This window comes from Colletotrichum phormii, assembly GCF_030913505.1.
Source record: "Colletotrichum phormii strain CBS 102054 chromosome Unknown BDP81scaffold_3, whole genome shotgun sequence".
In the NCBI taxonomy this organism is placed as follows: domain Eukaryota; kingdom Fungi; phylum Ascomycota; class Sordariomycetes; order Glomerellales; family Glomerellaceae; genus Colletotrichum; species Colletotrichum phormii.
In genome coordinates this window covers 68,785-82,989 of record NW_026851445.1, presented here as the reverse complement: position 1 = coordinate 82,989, position 14,205 = coordinate 68,785, and the positions used below count along the sequence as shown (strand labels likewise).

Sequence of the window (14,205 nt, the reverse complement as noted above, 5' to 3'; positions counted from 1 at the left end):
CGAGTCTTGGCGAAATGGAAGTGTTTGACACATGGGTCCGGGGCGAAATCGTGTAAAACCATTGGCTCCTGGGCTTCTCTCCAACACTCGATGAACCGCAGACAACCTGACACCCAACACATGCTACCAAGCAGCCCGTCGGCTTACATCCCACCCAGCTATATCGAACGATTTCGCTTTCGGGAAAGGAACTTGACAGTTCGAACATCTGGATTGACCGTATGAGGTCTGAGATTTTCCATTGCTTGGATCCAGTGTTCCATTCTCGGGTATGAACCGCTAGCGCATCTTTCCCGAGAAATCGGCTGGCTCAAAATTTCCGAACATGATTCGGCATCCCGATGTCGCATACCCGAGCGGGGTTCAACTTATCTACAGCCCACGAAGAACACACAACAGTGGCAGAAGCGTTCGGATCGGACCAGGTTCCGCGGCAAAGTCCGCTGGTATTTAACAGATCAATTGGTTAACGATACATACGAGTGCTCCTGTCTACTTTTGTTTCACCAGCAAAGAATCTTCAGCAAGACGTGTAGTATCTCTGTGGACCCCGCAACCGAGCAATCATGGTGGAACTTGAACAAAATGGGGAGGCAACTCAGCCTCAGCCTGCGATGAAGATCGAGCAGCAGTTGAACGCGTACGTCGACAAGTATGTCGCAGAGAACCAAGGATCGCTCCAAGTCAACAAGACAGCCTCGGGATCGCTACCTGGAGGGACGACTAGATCTGTTCTGCATTACCTGCCTTTTCCATTGGCATTCTCGGGAGGCCACGACTGTCACCTGGCATCCGTAGATGGCGTCGAGTACCTCGACTTCGTGTCCGAGTACTGCGCCGGCATGTTTGGCCACTCGCACCCAAACATCATCGCTGCGATCAATAGCGTTACCAAGTCGGGATTCACCCTGGGTGGGCCAAGTCCTAAGGAGGGTGAATTGGCGGCTCTGCTCGTCGAGAGATTCCAAAGCGTCGATGCTATTAGGTTTTGTAACTCGGGAACCGAAGCGAACACCATGGCGATTGGCACGGCGTTGCATTTCATCGGAAGAAAGAAGGTCAGCCGTCACAGTCCTTTGAGCAGTAGATTATTTACTAAATCGTGCCTCACGCTCAGGTCTTGGTGTTTGAAGACGGTTATCATGGCGGCACTTTAGCTTTCACGCCCAACAACCCGCTGATTCTCCCCCATGATTTCGCGTACGGTCGATACAACGACATTGAGTACACCCGGTCGCAAATCACCGACGACATTGGCATCATCATCGTCGAGCCCATGCAAGGCGCCGCTGGCATGATTGAAGGATCGAAAGAGTTCCTCCAGTTCCTCCGAGATGAAGCCACGCGCATCGGCGCCATCCTCATCTTTGACGAGGTCATCACCTCGCGACTCAACTACGGTGGCCTGCAAGAGATTTACGGCATCACACCGGATATGACCACCATTGGCAAGCACTTTGGCGGCGGCTTCTCGTTCGGCGCGTTCGGCGGCCGCAAGGACATCATGGATCTGTATGATCCGCAGGGGCCGCGGAGTCTCTTCCATTCGGGAACGTGGAACAACAACGTTTTTTCCATGACTGCGGGCGTCGCTGCCACCAAGCTTTTGTCGAGGGAGGCTCTTCAGAGAAATAATGAGCTGGGAAACAGGCTTCGCGACGAGCTGCGTGAAGTGTTTGGGTCCAAGGATGCGTCTATTGTCAAGCTCACAGGCTATGGAAGTGCCATTGGCTTGCACTTCCAGGGCCCGTCGGCAAGCAAGCTGCAGGACCTCTTCTTCTTTTACCTTCTCAGCACGAGGATTTATGTTGGACGTCGTGGGTTCCTTGCGCTGAACCTTACTCATGGAGAGGAACATATTAACAGTGTCGTGAATGCGGTCAAGGACTTCTGCGCAGAAATGCTATGAGCAATGTTTACAAGCTCAAACTTTTAATCCAATTCTACCAACTCCTAGACAATGTCAAAACAAACACTCTCGACCATTACCCGTCTCTCTCATTCCATTACCGCGATTCCTAGAAGAACGTCGTCGGAATTTTCGTCAGCGCGATTCACTCTTCTTAAGACAGAGATCATGCTCTAGGCTTTAGCTTGACCATCGGTCAGTATTAGACCCAACATCCTTCCTTGGCATCACGAACCTCCTCGTCATGATGCTCAGAAAGGAAGGTTGATAACGCAACATTGGCTATTGCTTGGCAACCCAAAAGTAACGTGGTATTAATTGCAATTCAACCTCTATCCGGCTCGGACCCAACGTTCAAATGCCCCCTGGACCCCTGTTTATCGGCGCAGATCAGCCTATCGCGCGGGGTAAACAACACCAACACCGGCGCGGCGGATTGAGCGACCGTGCTTCTTAATCAAAGACTCCCTCCGCAAACCGGTCAACCAGTCTCGTCTCATCTCACCTCACTTGCGCCATCGTCACTCATTCTGGCAAATAGCCGCCAAGCTCATGAAACTAAGCTATTGAGAGCCTCCTTTCCCTCTTGAACCTCCATTCACTGGCTCGGCATCACCTCCGAAACCCGCCCACAATGCCGGACCTCCGCCCCCGCCTCCTCGCCCCACTCCTCCTCGCCCCACTCCTCCTCTCCCTCCTCACTGGGCACCGCGTCCTCGGCCAAGCATCGCCGGGTTTCCCCATGGTCATCAACACCTGGGGCGGCCCCTTCACAGCGGCCACCGACGCGGCGTACCAAGCGCTCGTTGAGCCCGGCACCTCGGCCCTCGACGCAGTCGAGATCGGCTGTGCAACCTGCGAGGCGAACCAGTGTGACGGCAGCGTCGGCTTCGGCGGTTCCCCCGGCGAGAACTGCGAGACCACCCTCGATGCCATGATCATGGACGGCGTCACCATGAAGTCCGGCTCCGTCGCCGCCCTGCGCCGCGTCAAGAATGCCATTGGCGTCGCTCGCCACGTACTTGAGTATACCTCGCACACTATGCTCGCTGGCGACCTCGCGACGGAATTCGCCATTGAGAACGGCTTCGTCGCCGAGAGCTTGTCCACTGAGGCCTCCGCGGCGCGGTGTGCCGAGTGGCGGAGCGGGAACTGCCAGTCGAATTACAGGCAGAACGTCACGCCGGATCCTAAGGCCGCGTGTGGGCCGTATACGCCCGTTGAGCTCGACTCTAGCTCGTCCGGCTACTTTGATCTCATTGCGCCGAATTCGGCGCAGGCGTCACACGATACCATCTCCATGATGGCTCTAGACGCGAACGGGATCATGGCGGCAGGTACCTCAACCAACGGAGCCTCGTTCAAGGTTCCCGGTCGCGTGGGCGACGGCCCGATCACGGGGTCCGGTTCGTACGTCGACGGCGATGTCGGGGCATGCGGCGCGACTGGCGACGGCGACATTATGATGCGTTTCTTGCCCTGTTATCAGGCTGTGGAGAGCATGCGAAGGGGGATGAGCCCGCAGGAGGCGGCGAGAGATGCAGTAGTTCGCATGGTAAAGAAGTACCCGGCCGTGTCGAGCGGTATTGTGGTTGTCAACAACAAGGGTGAGCACGGTGGTGCCGGGTCTGGGTGGACTTTTACGTATGCCTTCAGAGGTGGCAAGATGAACGCTACCGAAGTTGTCACTGTTCCGCCAGTCTGCGTGACCCGATCTTTGCGCGTTGAGTCTGAGTTGCGGTAGAAAGCGTCGTGTTCATGAGAGCTGTTGAAGAATATACCTAATTGATCTGACCCCCGGGGAGACTACTACTCTACCATCATCATCGAATGACCAACTTTCTTCGACACAAGATCCAGACTTTTTGGGCTGCAGGGAACATAGCCATCTATTTGCAACGGTCTACTCATCGAATGAGAACACAACCCGAAAAGACGTCAAAGCAAGGTTGTCTATCACCATTGTGGGGTTGCAGCACACCATTGCCTCGCCTGGCTTTCCTCAGCCAACTTGCAGGATGGCCAGCCAATCTAAACACTTATGTACCAGGTCGATGAAGCCCTTTACCGATATCGCAAAATCCCTTCTTCTTGGCACTTCAGATATTCTCTTATCCTACAATTCGACGATACTACCAGCCCACTTTTGGCCGCATCGGCGAGATTCACTGCGACCATTCATCGACGTACTGAGCCTGACGCTGCTCATGGGTTCTGTATGAATTACGCAATGGCGGGCAACTTCCGGGTGGGATACAGCTGGGATAAGGGCTCCCGAACCGTACATGTCTGTCTTTCAATATCAGTCCGCCGAGTCTGCTTCGTCAGAGCAAAAATGACTTGAACCACCTCGAATCTAATCGTTCTCATCCTGGCGGTCTCTGGTAGAGTGACCCAAAGAAATCTGCAACGATGTCATCCGCTCTGAAAGAGTCGGTCCCAAGAGACAAGTGGTGGGAGTGGAAATGGTTCTCACCAGACGACACAAAGGAGGAAAGACGCTTGATCACGAAGATTGATCTTCTCTTGGTACCTTATTCGGTACTCGGTATGATGTATCCCCCCGCATTATCTCATGACTATGAGGCTAACACCCTTTCTCAAAGGCTACTGGGTCAAATATGTTGACCAATCCAATTTAAACAACGCTTACGTTGCCGGCATGAAGGAGGACCTCGGTTTTTACGGAAACGAGCTTGTTCAACTCCAGACGCTGTTCACTCTTGGATCGGTCTTAGGCCAGATTCCGTTCTTGTATGAACCCGGAATCTCAAAAACCCCGTTCGCATTGCTGACAGGCACTCAAGATTCATCATGACCTATGTCCCAATCCAGTATCTCATCCCAATTTGCGATGTTCTCTGGGGCGTTTTCACGCTCCTGCAGTGTCGCGTTCACTCTTACGCAGAGTTGGCTGCCTACAGGTTCATGGTGGGTTGGTTTGAAGCAGCATTCTTTCCAGCAATGCATTACGTATTCGGTACGCTTGGAAGACTTGAATGTTACCAGGGCTCCTCACTGATAATCTACTTAGGCTCTTGGTATCGAGGCCACGAGATTGCTCGTCGCGGTGGTATCTTCTATACCGGTCTCGCTGCCGGCACATTAACAGCCGGACTCATCCAAGCTGGCGCATCAAGCTCACTCGAAGGAGTCCACGGTATGTCAATCCGCCTTCAAACCTCGCTAGCATCCTTAGGTGGTGTATTCGTCGCTAACAAGTCGCCGCAGGTATGGAGGGCTGGCGATGGATGTACATCATCTGCGCCCTCATTACCATCCCAGTCGGCATTTTCGGGTTTTTCGTCATCCCCGGCACCATCGACCAACCCAACAGGTGGTTCGTCAACGACAAGGACATTGAGACCGCCCGCGACCGTCTTGAGAAACACGGTCACGTCCTCCACGGCAAGATGAAGTTTGGCCACATCAAGCGCACCCTCCTCGGCTTCCGCTTCTGGCTCGTCATCACGACCGACGTCCTCTTCTGGAATGCGGGCATCCACAAGAATACGGGCTCCTACTTGCTCTGGATCAAAAGTCTTGGGCGGTACAGCGCGGCGCGTATCAATGAGTTGGGCACGATCTCCCCCGCGCTGGGCATCGCGTACACGCTCATCGCATGCTTCGCTTCGGACATGTTCCTTGGTCCAGCCTGGTCAATCACAATCTGTTCGGTCCTCAACGCCATCGGTCTTATCTTTCTGACGATATGGACTGTTCCTGAAGGCGGTCTCTGGTTCGGATTCGCAACCATGTATTGGTCCAATGCTCTATCTTCGGTGTTCCACGGATGGGTTAATAACCTGCTGCGAGACAGCCCCGAGGAACGGAGCTTTACGCTGGTCCTCATCAACTTGCTGTCGCAGAGCTCGACGGCGTGGACGCCTTTACTCACGTTCCCTACGGTGGAGTCGCCGAGGTACAGGAAGGGCTTCTCGTTCTGCCTGGGCTGCGCAGTCGCGTTGATTGTGTTCACCTGGATCATGCACTACTACCTGAAAAGAGACAAGAAAGACGATACTGGATCCACTGACGAGGAGACGAGTAGCCATTCCGGAGTTGGCGAGGAGTCCGCGGTTGGAGGGCAAGCCAAAAACGATTTGGACGCCAAGGAAAACGACTCGGCTGCTGCAAAAGTCGAGAGAGAGACGAGCGACGACAAGATCACAGCGATTTGATAGGTTTCCCGTCACATTTGCGGGCCTGATCATGGACTTGATCTCAAGTGCTAAAGTTCTTTTAAAAGGTGTATGTACTGAAATGAAAACTAAGCTATGTACAGTCTCTTTTTGGGCCTCAACGTGGCATGACCCAGAGCGATGTATAATGAAACACACTTCAATCCCGCGCTTTTCCGACACTCTCTACACTCTCGATCTTCAGACGACGAAACAACAGCCCAACTGTGAAGAAGCCATCATAAGCACTTAATATACAGGGAGCTTGAAAGCAGGGAAGGTGTAAGTCCAGCTGTCAATCGACTTGGCGTCGTTGACGCAGTCAAAGTCGGAGCTGTTACCGCGCCAGACGGGACGGGTAGGCCACTGGCAAAGCATCTGGGTCTCGCCAGCGTTGACGTTGGTGGACGAGGAGACGGTGGCGTTGAGACGGCTGGGCTTGTTGCCGTTCTCGACCCAGTCAATCATGATGTTCATGTTGTTCTGGGGGTAGGGTCCGGGCTGAAGGCTGTTGGTGCCGCAGTGGCCGGCACCGGGAACCAGGTAGAACTGGTACCAGTCCTCGAGGGACTTGATGGCCTCCTCATCCTTGGCCTCCGGGTACATGACGGAGCGGACGGACTGCCAGTAGTGGACGGAGGAGGCGGCGGGAATGCTGGAGTCAGACTCGCCGTGGTAGTGGAGGAGCTTGCCGCCCGAGGACTGGAAGGGGTTCAGGTCGGGGAGGGTGGTCTGAAGGCTGTCGAGGTAGCGGATCATGCCGGTGTTCATCCACTCGACGAGGGTGTTGTAGGTGATGTTGTTCATGTCGGAGAGGTTGTCGAGGTCGAGGAGCTGGACGAACTTGGTGACGTACTCGCCGCCGGTGGAGGGGATGCTGAGCTCCCAGGCCTCCGTCTCGTTGTTCCAGACCGTGGCAGCGTCGCCGAGCTCAGAGCCGATTTGCCAAGAGAGGTAGGCGCGCTCGTTCTTGGAGTTGAAAACGCCGTCGTAGATGGCCTGGGCGACGGCAACAGCCTCCTCAGCAACGGTGCCGTTCTGCTCGGGCTGGTAGCTGGTGGTGCTGCCCTGAGCCTGTCTCTTGTTGAAGCCGAAGCCGAGCGAGCTGCTGGTCTTGGCGGCACAGTAGTAGGACTCGCCAATGGTGGACTTGAGGTCGAACTGGAGCTTGCAGAGGTCAGTGCGGGAGATGACGCCGTCGACACGGCCGTCGAGGCCGTCGCAGGCGGCAATGGTGGAGTTGACAATCTTGGCCAGCTCGCAGGGAGGCGGGTAGTAGTCCTGGGTGTGCTCGACGGCAGACGAGTAGACGTGGAGGACCTGCTGCTGGGCGAAGCGGAAGGTCGGGGCACCGGCAATGACACCGTCGTACTCCTCGCCCCAGCGCTGAACCTGACTCATACCCTCGCGGCCACCGTCAGAGCAGCCTTCGTAGTAGGTGTAGACCTTGTCGTCGGCACCAATGCTGTAGAATCCCTTGGTGATCGCCTTGCCGACCTGGGTCATCTCGCCCAGGGCCTGGTATCCAAACATGTGGGTGGCATCCCAGTTGATGGAGCCGTTTCCGTAGAGGACGACCTCGTCATAGCTGTTGTTGAAGGCATCGTAGCCGGCATCGGTGGCACCTCCGGCGGCGCCGTAGGAGATACCGCCAGTGTAGTCGGTGGACAGAGAGAAGCCGCCGCCACCGGCAACATAGAAGCGGTTCTTGAAGACGTCGGGGCCCGGGAAGGCGTACTTGAGGTTGACGGTATCGCCCTTGCCGGTATGAGTATAGGCTACGGTGACGTTGCAGTATGTGACGGAGGTGGTGCTACCGCCCGCCATGCCGCCGTCGCTGGTGGCATTGTAGACCGGGCTGGCAGTGATGGTGGAGGGAATCAAGTCGATGCCGAGAAGAGTGCCGTTGGCCGGCAGAGCCTTCTGCACGTTCTCGACGGTGCACACATCTGCTAGGGAAGATGTGCTGGCTCTGGCCGCCAAAGCGCGGAGAGCCGCCTTGGAGTACTTAGACATATCAGGAGGATTTGAAGTTCAAGTCGGTGTGCCGGAAAGGCAAGTGAGTGAAGGAGAGAAGAGAGAGCGAATGTTGGTGGTGATGTCTTCCAAAACACCAGAAACATCGTGCCCGGGCAGACATCTTTATAACAAGCTTGAAAACTTATCCCGACTCTGCGATTCCCGAGTCCTCGGCGACGGCGTTGCCATAGTAGACGCGGCTCCACACGTGGTCCGTCTGTACGCCTCATAGCGCCGGGGCGCAGTGTATAGACGTGTGAGCCGTATTCTCGCATCGACCCCAGTTCGACCATGGAGAACTACTTCGATAGGTTCCGTTTACGTCAGCCACGTCTAGCGTGAGTGGGAGAGATGATGGTAGGGCTGATGGACCGGACGGACCTTGTTCGGGTGGGGATCCAACTCCCGACGCTTAGGGGGTTGACGGGTTGTTTGCTGGTTCGTCCAATGATGCTTGATATCCTGACCACCGGTATGCCGCGTCACACTGGTCCTGAACAATCTTTGAATGCAGTGTAGTCTGATAAGTGACGCGTCTTCTACAAGACTTGGTGGAAAACGTGCTGGGGCGATGAGGCCAGATCGAAGGCGGCTTGACATTTCACGAAAGACATTAGTCTCCCGGCATGGGTGCCAGACACCGAGAACGTGTTCGTCAAGGCAGTGTCTCGGTACCCACTTCCTTGTTGCAGTTCCCCTTTCCACTATGTTCTATGGAATAGGGGACAATTCGACACCTTGAACCCATGAATGAAGTCTACGGGCAAATCAAAAGGGGTGCTATGAGTACCGCAAGACACTCGTAGTAGCATGAGTAAAGTCTATGTCAACAGCCAACACCACCTGAATGTTTCTCGTCAGTGTCATCCCAGCAATGAGCATAAACATGTGTATGAAGGTTCCATAACTCCGTGACCCCTGACCAAAGTTGATAAAAAAAGATTTGAAGTCGCCAAGTGAAAAGCGACCGCAAGCCACAACAGTAAACTTTTCTTCGGTACAACCCCACAAAGCTTCTGGGGTTTCTTGGAAGGGGGGCTAGGTCATACCCACGAATCTAGCTTAATATCTGCTCAGTGTGTGCCGACACACAGCTAACTCTCATCACGGGACCGATTCGGCCAACGGGTTGTGGGAAGTGATGATGAATTGTCTCTCTCCATTCACCGGCCGCCGAGTGTAATTGCTTTCTCCAGCTTTCTTCAAATTCTAGCCGATTCTTCCTTTGGTGGCGGATGTTGCCGCAGGAGTAAAGAACGGGAGCACCGTTCTAGCGTTGTGTCTCGGAGGCCGTTGTGGGGGCGTCTCCGATCTACGGCCGGGATTTGGGCCGATGCTTCTAGTGGGGCTAGTCCGAGCTACCTTTCGGCCAGTCACAGATTTCAGCGGACAAGCTTCTTTGCTTGATATGGCCGAGGAATACTAATCCGATCGTCATTTACAGTCTACGAGACAGGCGACGAGTGCCCCCGTATCAAGGTTTACGGCAAGCTAGAACGCGGAAGGGAAAGTCTGTGACCTATGGGAACGCAAGACGGAGAACAGTGGGTGACATGTGAGTTGGTTTACGCTTGATCTTTACGCGGAATTGTCTGTCCTTTAATCTACCGAAAGGAGTAGTCCAAGACCGATTATTATCGCTCCAGAGTCTTTACAGCCCACATCCCGGTGCCATCAATCAAACTTACTATTTGCTGCAGGGTGAAGGAAAGTGCCATGGTCTGAGTAGAGAGAAATCAGTACCTCTAAGCATTAGTAGATCACATGATAAAACTCCTGCCAAGAGCACAGAACAAGACGAATGACACAAGGTCTCTATAAATAGATGAGTACGACAAAAGGCGAGAAAAGTCTGCCGACTCGCCATTAAATATCGCATCGATCGAGAGGTACATGTCACCGACGCCAGCCGGATTCCACGAGGACCATCACAAGGTATCAACTGCAGAGGCTCTGAAATTGCACAATCAGACTGCTGGTATACTTGCATGACCTTTTGTAGAACCTGTTGTCATCCGAAAACCTTTTCAGACAAAACCATCGTTGACCAATCCGAAACAGTTCTTCTTCACTGACAACACTCGCTCTTAAATCATCTAGAAGTTGTTCCCATCGTACCCAGTACCAAAAGATTCAGGAATGTCGTTGGTGATTTCCGGGTAAGAAGTGACCACGTCTGAATACTCTGGAACCTCTGAATTATCGGCCTTGAAAGTGACCTCGTTGGATACAACGCAGATGAGGAGATTCTTTGTGTCTTCAGGCGACTTCAACTCTTCAGTAGGAAGTGTGATCTTCCATCGGATGTTGTCCTTGAGCTATGCCTTAACGTGCTCAGGTTTGAGACTGTCGACTTGGCCAGCCAAGTACCGCTCAACCAGGGCGATAGTAAGGGGGATTTGACCGGTAATCTTCAGCTTCTCCTCGCGCCCTTTTTTGCAGTTATCACAGGAGCTGTTTTCGTCCTGGCCGAATGTGGCGAATGATCCGACATGAGCATGATCTTTCACGTACAGGAGAGGAAGTGTGTTGCTATCAGGGTCGCCGAGGAAGATGTTGACAATGTAGTTGCCGTTCAGCTCAGCTTTTTCAGCCCTGATGTTGACGAGCCATTCGAGATATTTGCCTCCGACGGCCAGCTTCTGGATATCACGGCCCGCTGGGAGCTCCGGGGCTGCAGTGCCTTCGGACTTCAGATGAGTCTTTGCGCGTTGCTGGAGTTGTTTCAACGTCTCGACGTCGCCTGGTTGACTTCGGAGAATGTTGGCAAAGGAGGCCCGCTTCAAGTAGAGACGATCTACCTCGTTAAGAATACGCTTCCTGGAGTTGAACACGCTTTGAGTCTCTGGGTAGATGTAGCCAAAGGTTTTGGTATCTACCACTCCGGCTGATGTCCAAAACTTTTGCTGGCCATCTGCAGCCACTGACTGTGCAAACGGAGTCAAGGGTGAGTCCACTGTCTCTTCTGACCCTGCCGCCCGAACGACAGTGGGCTCTGTAGAGTCCTTCGGTATGACATACTTCCCAGGGTTGCATGCTTGCCAAATAGCGAAGAGCCGATCAATGTTGGTGTGGTGAAGCCAGAAGATGGGGTCAAAAGCAGACAAGGGCGGCCGACCCATGTACCCCCCTCCAATATAGCCGTGGACAGCATTGTGAACATCCTCGATGCTACCCCAATCGTTGAAGGGAATCTCGGTAGTTCCATTGCCAAACTCGCTGTTGTTTGACACAGCTCCAAAGCCCTTGTAACCCTGGAGAAGAAATAGGATTCGCTCAGAAACGTTCATGCCCTTGACTCCTAGTTTTGGTGCAGTAAATTGATCGATGGCTGCGTCCCTGGCCTTTTTATCGTTGATGTTGCCGAAGGTCCGCACGGTTTTTGCAGATTTCGCGTCAACGCCAGGCTAGAGGGGTAAGCCTGAGTCTTGTGGAGATATCCATGAATTCAATTTCTTTGATGATTCCTTTGAAGATGGGGTCGTCTCTCCGGGCCTGAGAGTACTCCCCAAACTTGTATGAGGCAAGTGGGTTGATCTTGCCAGGAAACTTGTCCGTGTCTCCCTTCTGGCTCTCGGGTCTCTCCACAACATGCTCCCTTCTGGACAGAGCTTCATCCGGAAACAAGGGAAGCTCAGGTCGAGCCCAATCCCAGTATGGCATTCGGAAGGTTCTGGCGGCCTTGATGTATTCACATCCTTCTCAAACTCCTTGGCGATGTAATCGACATGCTTGTAAAGCTCGTTCTATGTTCTCAGCTTTAGCATTGGTTTCGAACGTTGTGCAGCTGTGTACTTGCCTCAAACAAAGCGAGATAGGGACGATGCCACGTGAGGAACAAAATTGAACTGTGTGTACAGTATCCGCCGTATCCCCGTCCTAGATCGAGTCCTTCGGCGCGATTCCACTTTTGGTCTGGCCACTTCATGGCTGGCCTTCCGTGGATGCCTGTGAAAAGTGAAGTTGAACTTGGGGGCCCGCCGCAAGTGGAAAGGGGTCTAACTCACCAGCAATCTGGAAATAAGAAAGAGGCTGGTCTTCGGGGACCGCCTGAAACCGCTCCAGTGCTAGAAGATACAGAGTCCACTGATCCGGGTGATCTTTGATCATGTCACGCAGCTCCAATCGCATGGGTGGTTCAACCTGAGATCGTCAGTATCTTAAGGCAAAGCATGACCTGGATGGAGCCTCACTGCCTTCGTGACCGGCTTTGATGCCTTCGATGATGACAGGGCCTTGGGTTCCGTCGGAAGACATAATGTTGATTGACGCAGTTTTGATACCGGCGTGGCTAGATAGACTTTTTTCTTTGAATAGGATAGAAGGAACGAGGTAGTCGTGGTGATGTGAGAAGAGATATTCGTCGAGACTATGGGGGAGAGCACAGGCAAGCTTTTATGTCAAAGAGCGATGATCTGTGACCTCTGGGCTCGCGATCCTCTACCAATAGGTACCGATATCACGTTGTGTTAAGTGGTCTGCCGTTGATCTCTCAAGTTCAGGACGCCACCATAGTGACTGTCTCAGACTCGCCCTCTCGGGTAGGCCCGCAACGTGCATGGGCAGCCTTCAGCCAGCCACATAACTCCAGCTCCAGCTTCCGATCAGATTTCAACCGTTCAGCTCCCGTGTTGAAGTACGCAATAGCTGCAGCTTCGAAGGTCAAGATCAAGCGGTGTGAAAAAATGCATTTGACTGCATCCGAATGTCTAACCTGCCCTACCAGGCAGCCGACGGGAGAGACTTGGAAGGCGGGGAAAGGGGACGCTCGTGTAACGCCCACCTCAATCATGGAGTTGGGAACGGAATGAGTGCTTTCAGAATGCTGGGTCAAATCAGTGTCCCGAGCTCATTCTTGGACAATGTGTTGAGCCAATGGTTTCAAAACACGTACTTGAGTAAATGAAGCATCATCATCATCATGATTCATCGCAAACAAGCATAATCTGTGTGACTAGGAATTGAAATGAACGAAGCCCGAGATCCGGTCGAAGTTTCCCATTCTCGCAATCTCCAAGCTAGTCTCCTGGTCTCAGCCTCAATTCATATCACACATTAGAGTTCGAGACACATCCGCATTTCCATGAGGCACACCTTACGCCAAGCAGTACTCACTTCGTCGATGGCCCCTGGCATGTCACATCCCACAAATGCGGACAGGTTTCATGTGATATGTGTGACAGGCAGCAGCCCTCAAACGGTCGTTGCCTTCCCTTCATATTTGAACGCGCAGTACCTAGAATCGCTTCGAGGCGGAAGTTGGACGGGTGGAGACGAGCCTGGAGGTCTAGAGGTCTGGACGAGACGAGCCGTGGGAGGAGGAATGTAGACGAGATGTAAATGCCGAGACAGAATACCCTATTTTCTGTTACCCCGGATATCGCATTATATATGATATATTCGTATGTCGCTGCTGCTATTTTCTCAAAGATGAATAGGACTTAGAGATAAGGCGTACTGCGGTGAAAAGTCACGTATTTATAATTTAAGTTGCTATTTGGGACCTCGGGTCCAGGTCCTTACTCAAAAGTTAGCTTAGATCGTCGCGGCAAGGCGTAGTTAACTCTATAGGAATTTGGATTGAGTTAATTAGTACCCTAGGGTAGGTAGTTGACAAGACTATCAAGAAATGTCGTGGCTACCTTGAACAACTGGGGGTAAATTACGTAGTAGAAGACTCCTCACTCTAGAGGTGCCGTAGTCCCCTATTCCCTGATCGACGATGCCATCAATCGACTTCAGCCAAGCTCGAAGGCGGATTTAGCCTCAAGCACCAACTAGATGAATCACGCTGTGCTCCGCCTCGGTATCATTAGCATTCAAACACTCAACACAGCACCTCCTTGCGTCTGCTATCGACCACACATGATCCATCTCACCTCACCTCTCAAGCGTCCCGCTTGACGATGTCACACCAACCCGGCCACTCATTCTTGCATCATACCACAGATACCAATCATACCGCAGATACCATATCAACTCCCCCCTATGCACCTCCTACCGACGGCGGCAACATGGTCATCCTAGACGGCTTCCCAGGCACAGTCAAACTCAGAGACCTTAGACTCACCAAGTCCCTTCAGTGCTCCCGCCGCA

The 14,205-nt window shown here is 53.2% G+C and overlaps 5 protein-coding genes across 5 annotated transcripts; 3 read left to right on the top strand and 2 right to left on the bottom strand.

The window, feature by feature from the left end:
* Positions 1 to 614: 614 nt before the first annotated feature.
* On the top strand, positions 615 to 1,909 carry BDP81DRAFT_457786 (aminotransferase class-III; the record flags this gene model as incomplete). The annotated part of the gene is made up of 2 exons (XM_060593322.1): positions 615 to 1,058; positions 1,118 to 1,909. The coding sequence occupies 2 exons, from the start codon at positions 615 to 617 to the stop codon at positions 1,907 to 1,909; spliced, it is 1,236 nt and encodes a 411-aa protein (XP_060449413.1).
* A 634-nt stretch (positions 1,910 to 2,543) lies between these two features.
* On the top strand, positions 2,544 to 3,653 carry BDP81DRAFT_457785 (asparaginase; the record flags this gene model as incomplete). The annotated part of the gene is made up of 1 exon (XM_060593321.1): positions 2,544 to 3,653. The coding sequence occupies one exon, from the start codon at positions 2,544 to 2,546 to the stop codon at positions 3,651 to 3,653; it is 1,110 nt and encodes a 369-aa protein (XP_060449412.1).
* A 668-nt stretch (positions 3,654 to 4,321) lies between these two features.
* BDP81DRAFT_390151 (major facilitator superfamily transporter) lies at positions 4,322 to 6,090 on the top strand (the record flags this gene model as incomplete). The annotated part of the gene is made up of 5 exons (XM_060587367.1): positions 4,322 to 4,457; positions 4,516 to 4,663; positions 4,717 to 4,889; positions 4,944 to 5,069; positions 5,141 to 6,090. The coding sequence occupies 5 exons, from the start codon at positions 4,322 to 4,324 to the stop codon at positions 6,088 to 6,090; spliced, it is 1,533 nt and encodes a 510-aa protein (XP_060449411.1).
* Positions 6,091 to 6,339: 249 nt separating this feature from the next.
* BDP81DRAFT_403035 (Tannase/feruloyl esterase) lies at positions 6,340 to 8,106 on the bottom strand (the record flags this gene model as incomplete). The annotated part of the gene is made up of 1 exon (XM_060588867.1): positions 6,340 to 8,106. One exon carries the CDS (start codon positions 8,104 to 8,106, stop codon positions 6,340 to 6,342), a length of 1,767 nt encoding a protein of 588 aa, XP_060449410.1.
* Positions 8,107 to 10,205: 2,099 nt separating this feature from the next.
* BDP81DRAFT_457782 (uncharacterized protein) lies at positions 10,206 to 12,366 on the bottom strand (the record flags this gene model as incomplete). The annotated part of the gene is made up of 6 exons (XM_060593320.1): positions 10,206 to 10,403; positions 10,440 to 11,448; positions 11,615 to 11,807; positions 11,905 to 12,057; positions 12,117 to 12,252; positions 12,340 to 12,366. The coding sequence occupies 6 exons, from the start codon at positions 12,364 to 12,366 to the stop codon at positions 10,206 to 10,208; spliced, it is 1,716 nt and encodes a 571-aa protein (XP_060449409.1).
* Positions 12,367 to 14,205: the final 1,839 nt, after the last annotated feature.